This window comes from Bison bison, unplaced genomic scaffold (genome assembly GCF_000754665.1).
Source record: "Bison bison bison isolate TAMUID 2011002044 unplaced genomic scaffold, Bison_UMD1.0 scf7180017864471, whole genome shotgun sequence".
In the NCBI taxonomy this organism is placed as follows: domain Eukaryota; kingdom Metazoa; phylum Chordata; class Mammalia; order Artiodactyla; family Bovidae; genus Bison; species Bison bison.
Genome location: NW_011495032.1, coordinates 5205472 through 5217824, shown reverse-complemented (window position 1 = coordinate 5217824; position 12353 = coordinate 5205472). Strand labels below are relative to the sequence as shown.

The following is a 12353-nucleotide window of genomic DNA, read 5'->3' as shown; positions in this document are numbered from 1 at the left end:
ACACTTACTTTCTAATTTTTTATATGCACTGGTCAAGGGACACTCTAAGGTTCATGAAGTCCATATTAGGAATCCTTACATTTTTTTGACAGGTGTTTTATTGTTGTCACATCTGTCAGGAATTCATTTTAAAATGACACATGTGGTTGAAGTGGATTCCTGACATCTCTAACTTAGATAGGATTTTGAATGCCATGTTATATAATCTCAGACTTGTTTTCTATGTCTAAGTCTATACTCTTGGCTAGATTTAATGTCTTTCCATATTGTGACTCGGAGAAGGAAATGGCAGCCCACTCCAGTGTTCTTGCCTGGAGAATCCCAGGGACGGGGGAGCCTGGTGGGCTGCCGTCTATGGGGTCTCACAGAGTTGGATATGACTGAAGCAACTTAGCAGCAGCAGCAGTATTGATACAGAAATTGACAGCTCCATGGAAAAGATTGGAAAATTAAAAAACCAACTAAAAAGCAGTTTCATGGTATGAGAAAATTTTGACATCTCAAATAAGTGGAGAAGAGAATGAATTAGCCAGAAACTGTTGGGCCCATTGCCAAAACATTTGAGAAAATCAAACTTAAGTTCTTAGTCTTTATTCTAAAATAAATTCTATATAGATTAAATGTTTGCAATGTAAAAAAGTTTTTAGATAAAATGTAGGTCAGTAGTTTCATAATCTTGGGGAAAAGAGCTTTCTAAGCATGCCCTTGAAGCCAGAAGCCATAAAGCAGGAAGAAATGATAGATTTGACCACATAAACAGAGTTAAAGGAGAAGCAATAAATTGTGAAAAAATATTTGCAGCATATATGACAAAGAAAGCCTGACTTTATAAAGAGGTCTTATAATTAGTATTAAAAGGAGAAATAAACTACTGATAGAAGAAATAGCTAACATAAAAAATAGTTCAGCCCTGTTAGTAATGAGAGCAATATACATGAAAATAGAGACTAAATTTTATGTAGCTTACTACTTTAGTGATTAAGAATTAGAGGCTGAAGTCAGAGTGCTTGGGTTAGCAGCTTGACTGCCACGTACTGTCTGGGTGACCTTAGACAAGCAATAATTTAAGACTAGCAGACACGGAGAACGGTAGTTGTATCTGAAGGAATGTTAGAATATGGATGTTCCCTTGTACTACTGTTGGGAAGGTGTATTATCTCTAACTTTGTTGATCAATTTTACCAGTAAGACTTTCTCAAACTTACTAAGTAATTTTCTGTCATATCTATTACCAAGCCAACAGAAGTATGCTTCCTCAACTCTGTGACTCCTCCAAGGTTGTGGTCCTTCCTGGTTTGAGATTCATTGATGTAGAGCTTTATTGAATGGAAATAGAAAATGTATTGTGTGATGCCATTTTTATTTTTAAATGTATGTATTTACATGTCTGTATATGTATATGAAGAAGAGATCATATACTAAAATTATAAAAATGCTTTCCCTGGGTGGTGGCATTGCTAGAAATTGTTTTTTTCTTTATTCTCCATTTATCTAGTTGTTCTTGTAATTTAAACTTTCTTTTATAATTTACATGTATTACTTATAAAGTAAGGGCCCAATTTTAAGGAATCAACTCCTAAATTTAGGGAAAATTGGTTTGAATGATGGCTCTGCATCTGTGACCTTCTGGAAGCCATTTAGAGTCTCTGAACTTCTACTTCGATTTCTGTAAAATGAAACAGAGGGTTGTCATAGGGTGAAGTAAAAGAATGTATATGAAAGCATCTGGAGCAATGCATGTAAACGCCCTCAAAAACACTTCATTTTATTTGGAAACCATTTTGGAGAAAGCAATTGACAAATGTTTTGAATTTGTTAAAATCTCAAGTTGTTGGTTTAATTGTCATCAATTTCAGACTTATATAACAAACCACCTATAAAGGTATAAATCAAATCACTTTTTTTTTTTTTTTTTGGTCGTTCTTGTTTTAAGGCCATATAGATCTTCGATCAGAATTGGATCATTTTCATGGGTTCTCCACTGGTTTCAGGTTGTTACTTCAAACTGTTCTCATGCCCTGGCAAGTCTGTAGCCCTGGTTGAGGGTGTCTTCCATCCCTGTTGGGAGCAACCCCCTCTTCTGCATGTTCCCCTTTGTTGCTGAGAGCAGTGTTTCTGTACCCTTGAGAACAAGCCACAGTTATTACTCATGGGGAAGGAGGTGATGGCCCCTGGAGAGCAACAAAAAACTCTAAGTGGGAGTAGAGTTGTAAAAGCAGTACTTGAAATGTGTGATTTTTCTAGGGAATTTTCCCTCCCTTGCTGCTGTGCCTGGTTAGGTTTTTAAGAGGTTTTAGGAGAAAAATTCTAAGTCATCGCTTTCTCCCTTCTTACCACTTGATCTTGCTGTAGAGCTGTCACTCTGCCATCACAGCCAGTTGCCATGGGAATAAGGCCAGTGTAACAAATGTATCATTATGACTTTTCTGTAAAAATCATGAAAGGAAAAGAAAGACTGTGAGGGGGGAAATTAGGGGAACAAACTGGTTTGAAGATTTCTTTTCTCACCAAGAAATTCTCTAGCCTTTTATCTACATTGCAGATCCCAATTGTATATTCTACGCTCGATGTCAGGGAAGGTTTTTGCTTGTGGATTTAGTCCTGAAATACATCAATAAAAAGATTTGTTTTGTGGAAGAAGGCCTTACCTAGAATTGTTATTTATAATTTAAAGATCTTGTTGTTAACAGTTGTGGTTTTATGGACTAATTCCCCTAAGTAATAAATTTTCATGTTAAATATTTTTGGGGTTATATTTTATCTCTTTGATTTTGCTGCATTCTACTATTGCTATCTTTTGAATTGTCTCCGGTTTAGGAAAGAAACTGAAATAGGGTAACTCTTCTAAAGTCAGTTGTGTTTTACTGGAAATATTTTAAAACAAGACACAGTCTGGCAGACTCTAAGTGCTCACCTCTGGGAAGAGTTCGCATCAGGCCACGTCTTGGAATAATTCCCCAGTTCCCTGTGGCTTGTTTTCACTTTGTGCGTCACTCCTCTATTGTCTGCCCACAACCGAAACCCAGTCTCGGTGCCCGGCCCCTCCCGGTGATCTTGGCTAGGCAGCTCAAATTGTAGGATTCCTTGGCTCCACTTCTTTATCAGGATCATATATGATTAGTGTTTCCTGAAGGTTTGAGTCCCTTTCCCATCCTCTTTTAGGTAGTCATATCTTGAGGCATACGTGCTTTCCTGCTTTGACAGCGTGTTTAACTGGCTGTTCATGTTAACATCACAGCAGCGATGATCTGGTACTTGCTAAAATAGGTGGCAGGCCCTGGGAATTTGGGATCCCAGAGAAAGAAGATGAGAAGGAACCTTCCAGACATGATTCGTCCCTTTTTGCTCTCCTCTCGGGCTTCCCTGGTAGCTCAGATGTAAAGAATCTGCCCGCCGATGCAGAAGACATGGGTTTGATCCCTTGGTCAGGAATATCCCCTGGAGAAGGGAATGGCAACCTACTCTAATATTCTTGTCTGGAAAATTCCATGACCGAGAAACCTGCAGGGCTACAGTCCATGGCGTCACAAAGAGTCGGACACGACTGAGCGACTAACACTTTCACTTTGCATGCTGTTGTGGAGATCACAGTGTCCAGTCTATCAAAGGTCAGATGTATTTCTATATTTGTTTTCTCCAAACTATAGTTTGAAATCTTTCTCAACCAGCTTGAAAACAGATTCTCAAGCAAATAAGAAATAAAAGACACACGGTTGTTTGGAACTACTTGTTGGATTGTTGACCTCCTTTGGCAAAAAGTTAGAAATATAACAGCTGTGGGCATGGTTTTCAATGATTTGTAGATTAGACTTTTGTGAAACTTGCAAGGATGAGTCCTGGACCCAGGCGAGACAGTGAAACTTTGTCCTTTTGGTGTCAAATTGCTGCAGAAATCACACCTTGCCCTTCCTGGATTTTTTTTTTTTTGCCAATAATCTGGAGTTATTATTCACATTACAGCCTGCTCTGATCATTAATTGTCTGTACTGCAGTCAGGACACTTTTCTCAGCCTCTTTCTCGGACGACAGTTGCTGTGCTGCACACAGCTTTGATATGAGGCTCGGGATTTAGAAGCCATACAGTAAATCCTTGTTGATAGACGGGTTTATTGAAATAAGTTAGTTGAGAAGTTTAAGTATATTATACTCAACTTTCCTGAGATTTTTGCATTTAAAATTGGTTTTTCTTCTTTTTAAAAAAAATTTGAAGTTATTATTTTCCCATTCAAGGTGTATATATGTGCATTTTATAATGGAAACATTATAAAATTCTTAATAATTAATTTCATATCCAACATTTGAATGTCCTGGCTTGTGTTCATTTCATTAAACTTGAAAGTCAGTATTAAAATGATCCACAAATGTATTTGGAGAGTTCTTAACTTGGTTTCACTTGCTAGTAAGACAAAGGGATGAGCTGGTGGTATATTTATTGGATTTGAGAATGCACATTCATTTCCCATTCACATGCCAGGGCACTATGCACCTGCGTGCATGGCCGCCTGCAGCACATTTAATTTAAAATCAGGTGCCCTAGGGGACCAGCATGTGGTAGACTTCCTGAGGGTTCTTCTGGAGCCATTTTAAATAGAATTTGGGATAATGGAGGAAAGGGTGATTATGTAGAGGTCTTGAAAATCTTTTGTAATTTGTTTTCACTGTAATTGGCAAGTAAATTTTCAGTCTAAATACGTGAAATCATTGTTTCAGACATTTTCAATAGGGTTATGTAGATTTAATAAAAAACATAATATTCTGTTTCTGCTTAAGAAATGTTACTAAAATTTAAAATCCACCTTATGTCTTTCTTTTGAATGTTCAAAGCAGCTAACTCCTAATTTGTGTGTTATTCTCCAATTTGTTCAGGGTGAACATTTTTATCAACCTGGACCATTTGAATTTAACCCATTTGTCAATCTAGTTTTCCTGAAAAAAATTCATTCATCTGAAAATAAAATCTTTACCTTAGATAACCTCATTTTTAAGCCTGTAGTATATAAATAATGGATTGATCTATAACTTAATTAGACCCAAGAGAACTTATGTGTCAAAACAGAAATGCTTTGTCAGTTCTTTCTATACATTCATTTAATTCTAAACCCATTATTGGTATCCTGAAGAGCCGTAAGATGTACTAGTTTCTCAAAAGGGGTACAGATAAATGTCAACTGCGGTTAAGTGAAAATGGTAATTACAGTTAGTGTGTATTGAGCAAAGCGCTGTGTGGGCAAAGCACTGTGTAAAGTTCTGTATGTAAATAGCACATTGTGTATGAAATCTTGCATTGTGATTATTAAGAACAGGGGACTTTTGCTTATTCTCCTAACATCAGGAGGAGGATATTAGAATCACTTACAAATTATGTAGGTCTACCTTTGGGCTTGCTTCTCTTCAAAAAAGGAGCTTTTTATTTAAAGGATAGATCTCAGAATATCTTCTCTTTGAATACTGAATTTTTTGAAGCCCCCTTTTCAACTTTTTACTAATTCCTAGTCTAGAGCTCTTAGCTGTTAATTTAAATGCCATTTTCTTGTAAAATTTAACTGTACATTAACTTACTATTTGCCCAGGGTGCATTTGTATACAGCCCCTCTCATCAATTCCCAGTTTCTTTCTGCTGTGTTTTCCCTGCTTGCCTACACACACACACACTCAGGCTTATTGTAACAAGAGTTCATAATATGATTTTTATCAAGATTAACCTTCGTTTAATCTTGAATATATAAAAGGGCTGGAATGAGGATCTGAGACTCTGGGTGATTTTATTTTCTTCTTTCAACATTTCCATATTTTCTGTAAAGACCACAGGAATTTAGGTTTGAGAAACATTAAATTTGGTATACTTAAAACCAGCAAAAACATTTTTAATGAAATGTTATGCTAAGCTCTTTAATTTCATTCTTCTGTGATAAATTCTAATGAAGAGATGAGAGCTTTAAACTGGGAGACCAGTGGTAATCCTTGGCATCCTTCCTGATTATCCTATTTATTTGGCTTGAAGAGTTTCACTTGTCTGTTTTTAGAGAATATGTTAATTGAGTGATCAGTATTCATTACAAATAATCTTGTCTGTTTTCTTGTCAAGATTCTGAAGGCCCTTTTGCTCTTTCTGTAAAAGCTAAGCAGGCTGTATTAACTTCTGATTTAATTTAAAAAATGTGGAACTTGTTGGTGCAACACCTTAAAGAATTGCATGTTTAATAATTGGAAGGCTTTCCATCAGATTTGTCTCCAGTCTGAATTAATAATGTTGCTGACTTATTGTTTTAGAAGACAGAGTCCTTGACCTGCTAGGTTGAAAGAATTGTGACTGCTCTGAACCTTTGTGGGTCCTTTAGCTGTGCCATATCCCTTGTGAATAATTAGAGGTATTTGAAGGTATTGCGGTAGAAGCCAATTTGTGTCTTTCACTTTGCATATTGTTGAAGCCTCATGAATTAGTCATAAGCGGGCAAAAAATTAACTTCTTCAGACACATATTTTGATGGGTCATGAGGGAGAATGTAAAGTGATCTGTAAAATATTCTACTGATCCTCTAAGTATTAAATTATTATACCTACAGGCTAATTTCAGAGGGGGGAGAAAAGAGTTTTCATCCTCCTTCAGGAACAGAGTAACACATTTGGAAAAAAAAATAATGGCTTATTATTTCTAGGATTGTCAAGAGGACTATAAATGAACAATTTTATGATTTCTTGGAAACCAGATTCATGTGTTAACTCTTGTTTTTAATTTTTTTGGTTATTTTTCTTTTTACTTTTAAATTGGTTGAATTCTAGATTCTCGTACTTAAAACTTCTTGGTGATTTTGTGAAATGTGAAACCATACTTGTTTTTCTAACTTTAGGCCTTGGAAGCACTGAATCAATGAAATATGGATTTCCATACTTATTTAAAATCTAGTTTTACATTAAAATTTTTTTCCATTTTCTATTTTTCTTTTTTTTTCAGCCAGTGAAACTGAAATTGCATTCTTCTGTGAAGAAGACTATAAGAACTACAAAGCTAATCCCATTTCATCCTGGTGAAAACCTCACAGAGCTTTCTTTTTTGCATACTTGTATTAAGCTCTTTATTCCACTAGTGAGTTTCTGAAATTGACAAATAAACTTAAAAAAATTAATCCAAGCCTCTGCCGTTTGAGGTAAAATCTGTGGTGTGTTCTCTCTGTGCAGGTCTCATTTCTTTCTTTCTTGTTGTAAAATAATGTGTTTATTTATGGGAAAAACATCTGGTTTTAAGTGAAAGAAATAATTATTCAAAAATCACCATGGAGTGTTGGCTCTTTAGTTAGAATTTGTTTCTCTAAATTAGAGGTCATTTTGGTGACTTGCATGTTGGATTCTTTAAAAAAGATTATAAGACCAAGGTCATTCTCTTTTATTTTGTGTTTTCTCTAAAGTTTCTAATTAGAGCCCCTGTTACTATCTTTGTCTAGCAGGGATTCTTATGACCATGAATGACCATAAGAGTCTCTTATGACCATGAATGCCATCTTTTCACTCACTGTGATAAACACCACCACACATGAAATTAAATTGGGTATATTTTAGGGAGGTTTTCTGATATAAGAGTTTCTTCTTTCTTTTCATGTTACAGCCCACACAAATAGCATTGCCGAAATGTGTTTTTCTGAGCTATGTTTCCTGACTTCAGGAGCAAACTATAATAGAATCAAACTCATTTATTTGGAGAGAGGAGGTAGCAGGAAGTTTGCACTTCTGGAAGGAGATTGTCCATTGAGAACAAGTCTAAGTCATGGATGATACATTCTTTCAAAATAATACTTTGATGTCTGACTACCAGCATCTGAAGAATAGTGGATTCAAGGGGCCCTCTCAGCCAGCATGTATCTAATCAGAACTCTGAGAGAGGTTAGTTGGCTCTAGAATTGTTCCATGAAGCCTTAAATTGCTAGTAAGGCTTCATTGTGGTGAGGCTAATATAAGAAAATCTATTCTGCTAAAACAAACAAACAAACAAACAAAAATAAAACTTGAAAGTCTGGTTAACATAGCCAGAAGATACGTTGCTTTGTTTAAAGGCAAAGCACTGGGAGTAGAGGAAGGTAAGGGCAGAAAGTAGCTAGGCCTTATAAGTCATGCTGAGGAGTTGGAACTTTACCTAGTAGGTAGTTGGGAGCCAATGGAAAGATTTAAACAGGTAAATTACATGATTAGATTTGTATATAAGAAACTAAGCTTTGGCAGCAGCGTCCATATGGCAGAAAGACTAGAAGATAGTTGTCATAGACCAGGTGAAGGTTGGAAGGCCTCAACCTAGGACCCAACAGAGGGGAGGGAGAAGAGGAGACCTTGCTGAAGTATTGCTAACCTTTGGTCATGCATTGGATGGCAGGCATTGTGTTAGGTAGCTACATGTGTTATTTAATTTTTACCACAATTCTTTAAGGGGCTTCCCAGCGTGGCACTAGTGGTAAAGAACCTGCCTGCCAGTACAGGAGACATAAGAGACACAGGTTTGATCCCTGGATTGGGAAGATCCCCTGGAGGAGGGCATGGCAACCCATTCTAGTATTCTTGCTTAGAGAATCCCCTGGACAAAGGAGCCTGGTGTGGGCTGTGGTCCATAGGGTTGAAAAGAGTCAGACATGACTGAAATGATTTAGCATGCACAGCTCTTTAGTCTTGATAGTATCATATCTATTTATAGATGAAGAAATTAGGGCCCAGACAGGTAGTAACTTACCCAAGGCAACACAGTGCACTGTGAGTGGAGCCAGGTCTGTCTTAAATTTTTGACCTTGCCCATTTTATCCTGTGGCCTCCTAGGAGAGGTATGAGGTAGAATCTTTGGAACTTGCTGAATGGCTGTTATGGAAGGTGTAGAAGAAGGAGGAAAGGAGACTTTAATTCTTCCAGATTCTTGCTGGAGCAAGTGACTGCATTGATGGTGACAGCCTGAACCCAAACAGAGAGTTAAGTAAGTAGAAGAATAAGTTAAAGCATATTCAGTTTGATTATTTTTCAAACATTCAGTATACCCACACTTTTTTTTCTTTTTTAATAAAAATTAAGCATTCTTTACCTGTATGTTTTCTTTTTAACAAATAATGCAAAAATATGTAGGTATGTCTAATCCTTTGTTTTGGCCTATATTTATTTTCCTTATTAGAAAGTTGCATATAGCCTTTCCTCACTTGTAAACACAGATGTAAAAGTCAGAAATTAAAATATTATTGTGACTAAGAAGGATTTTTTACCATGAGTGAAAGATTGGTTTAAAACATAAAAATTTACCATTGTACATAGTTTGCAAAATCTATAAAGAAGAAGGAAATTGTGCTATCTAAAGAGATGCCAGAAAGAAGCGTATGATGATGTGCAACGCCATGTGTGAATAACAGTAGAACAGAGTCTCCCTAACCTGATGAAGGTTACCCACAGGAAACACACTAATGGAGGAGTGCTTAGCAAACCTGTGAGATGAATGGGACGGGGAGGACCACTATCACCAGTACGATTCAGAATGGTCCTGCCTCATACTGCAGCCAGTGCATAAGAAAAGTAGTGAGAACCACAGGCATTGGAAAGGAGGAGACAAAACATTTGCAGGTAATATGATTGCAGGAGAATCAACTGACAAGTTATAAGAACTAACAGGAGACTTTGAGTGCTTAATGAGCTTAAAATGTGCACAAAAGCTATAAAACTGTTAACTAGAAGATATAAGAGACCTAAGTAGAGAAATACTACACATTCATAGATGGAAACTTTGGTATGTAGTAAAGATGTTGATTTATATCTAATCTGTAATTTAGTGCAACCTCGGTATTTATATTGGGATTTGACAAATTGATTTTAAGGTTCATTTGGAAAAGCAAATGTATAAGAAGAGCCAAGATCAATTTGTAAAAACAAGGCGTAGGGAGGATTGCCTACCCCGTGTCAAAATACTTTGTAAAACTGAAGTAATTAAAACAGCTTGATTGTGATACAGCAAACCAAAACATCAGTGAATAGAAACTGACTGATGTCTATGGAAACTTAGTATATAATAAAGGTGTTTATAATCAGTGGAAAAAAGATGGATATTTAGTACTTGCCTACACTCCAGTACTTTTGCCTGGAAAATCCCATGGACGGAGGAGCCTGGTAGGCTGTAGTCCATGGGGTCGCTAGAGTCGGACACGACTGAGTGACTTCACTTTCACTTTTCACTATCATGCATTGGAGAAGGAAATGGCAACCCACTCCAGTGTTCTTGCCTGGAGAATCCCAGGGATGGGGGAGCCTGGTGGGCTGCCATCTATGGGGTCTCACAGAGTCGGACATGACTGAAGCGACTTAGCAGCAGCAGGTCTTAAAAAAATGATTAAGGACCTTACTTCCTACCATTCACTGAAATTTCAGATGGACTAAATAAACATGAAAAAAGAAATGAATTTATTAGAAAAAAAGTGATTATTTTTATGACCTCAGGGTAAGGCTGGCTTTAAAACACAAAACGTGCAAATGCCATCATTTGCTGAATTTGATGTATTGGTATGAAAAACTAGATTCTTCTCCCACCCTCTGCCAATATAAACAGATTGAAAGACAAAGACTGGGAAAAGCTACTTGCACATATAAGGTTGACAGAGGATTAGTTTCCAGAATATATGAAGAACTCTTATAAAAATCAATGGGAAAAGGACAAACCTGCAACAGAAAAATGGATACATTTTGTACAGAAGAAATTTGTAAAAAAGGAAACATATGGCTTATAAAAATTTGAAAAGACACACATCCTGTGATTCAAGGAAATTAAAACAGTAGAGAGTCATTTTTATTCATCAAGTTGGCAAAAAGTTAAAGGTTTTGTTAGCAAGTATTGACAGTGATGTGTGCCTACACCGGGAGTATAAATTTGTGTGCAGCAACTTAGTCAAGCAATTTGATGGACTGTCTGTTAAAATAACAAATGTGTGTCTTCTCTTGACCTAGCAGTTCCACTTCTTAAAATGAATCTCAAGGAAACCCTCTAAAGCCTGCAGAAGAAGGCATTTATAAAAGAATTGACTGCAGAATTACTTTTAGTAGAAAAACACTAAATGCTGTTAGTAGAGAGTAGCTAAGTGACATTTTGGAGAAGGCGATGGCACCCCACTCCAGTACTCTTGCCTGGAAAATCCCATGGACGGACGAGCCTGGTGGGCTGCAGTCCATGGGGTTGCGAAGAGTCAGACATGACTGAGCGACTTCACTTTTCACTTTCATGCATTGGAGAAGGAAATGGCAACCCACTCCAGTGTTCTTGCCTGGAGAATCCCAGGGATGGGGGAGCCTGGTGGGCTGCCGTCTATGGGGTCACATAGAGTCGGACACGATTGAAGCAACTTAGCAGCAGCAGCAGCAAATGACATTTGGTGTATCTATACTGTGTGTTGCTACTTAATCTGAAACAATGACAGCCATTCATATTGCTTAGTGACATCTAAGCAATAATGTTTGATAATCTTTGAGACATCTTGATGGGTGAAATTGCAAAGGGTCTCAAACTGATGTCATTTGTTTTAAAAAGACACAAAGTGATAATATATATAATGTTATATATACGTGTGTATGTATGAATACACACATTGTATACACATATGTACATATACACAAAAGAACATACACCAAACTGATAACATTGATTACCCCGTGGTAGGGGCCTAGGATTGGGAGATGAAAGTGGTAAAAGGCTTTATCTGTAATATTTAAGGAGAATGTATCTGTGTTAAGAATTAGTAAAAACTAGTACACGTATAGAAATTAAAAGAGGCAGGAAAAGAACCCATCAGACAATTGCTGTTAATATTTTGGCATATTCCACCTAGGTTATTTTTTCTATGTATTTTTTTAATGTTTCTGATCTTTTTGATGTGTTTGGAGTTATACAAGTAATACGTGCTTGTTAAAAACAACTCTAGAGGACTTTCCTGGTGGCTCAGTGGTAAAGAATCTGCCTTGCAGTGCAGGGGGCATGGGTTCAATCCCCGGTGCAGGAACTTAAATTTCACATGCTGTGGAGCAACCAAGCCTGTGAGCTGCAGACACTGAGCCCGTGCACTATGGCGTGCAAGTGCCACAACTAGGGAGTCTGTGGACAGTGATGAAAGATCCCCAAAGATGCCGCGGAGACTCAACGCAGCCCAAGTAAGATAACTAAAAACAACTCTAAGGTGAAATAAAATGCCCTTCAGCGGTCTCTTTTTGCATGACTTGGTGTTCATACTTCAGTTTTTTTTTTTTCCTGCACATATATCAGTTTTTAAGTGTGCATTTTAAAACATTATCATTTGAATATTTTATTTTTTAATTGAAAATATTTTTATTTTTATTTTTTTTTACTTTACAATATTGTATTG

The 12353-nt window shown here is 36.9% G+C and overlaps 1 protein-coding gene across 5 annotated transcripts in view; it reads left to right on the top strand.

Annotated features, from left to right (window-relative positions):
• Positions 1 to 7164, top strand: part of LOC105003564 (chromosome unknown open reading frame, human C2orf76) — a 105483-nt gene extending 98319 nt beyond the window's left edge. For 3 of the 5 annotated variants that reach the window (XM_010860791.1, XM_010860789.1, XM_010860790.1), the window contains one exon: positions 6953 to 7160. In XM_010860791.1, the coding sequence (XP_010859093.1) occupies positions 6953 to 7029 (77 nt within the window). In that variant the 3' untranslated portion in view covers positions 7030 to 7160. Of the gene's footprint in view, positions 1 to 6952 lie in introns of all 5 variants that reach the window. The other 2 variants (XM_010860786.1, XM_010860788.1) reach the window with 2 other exon arrangements.
• Positions 7165 to 12353: the final 5189 nt, after the last annotated feature.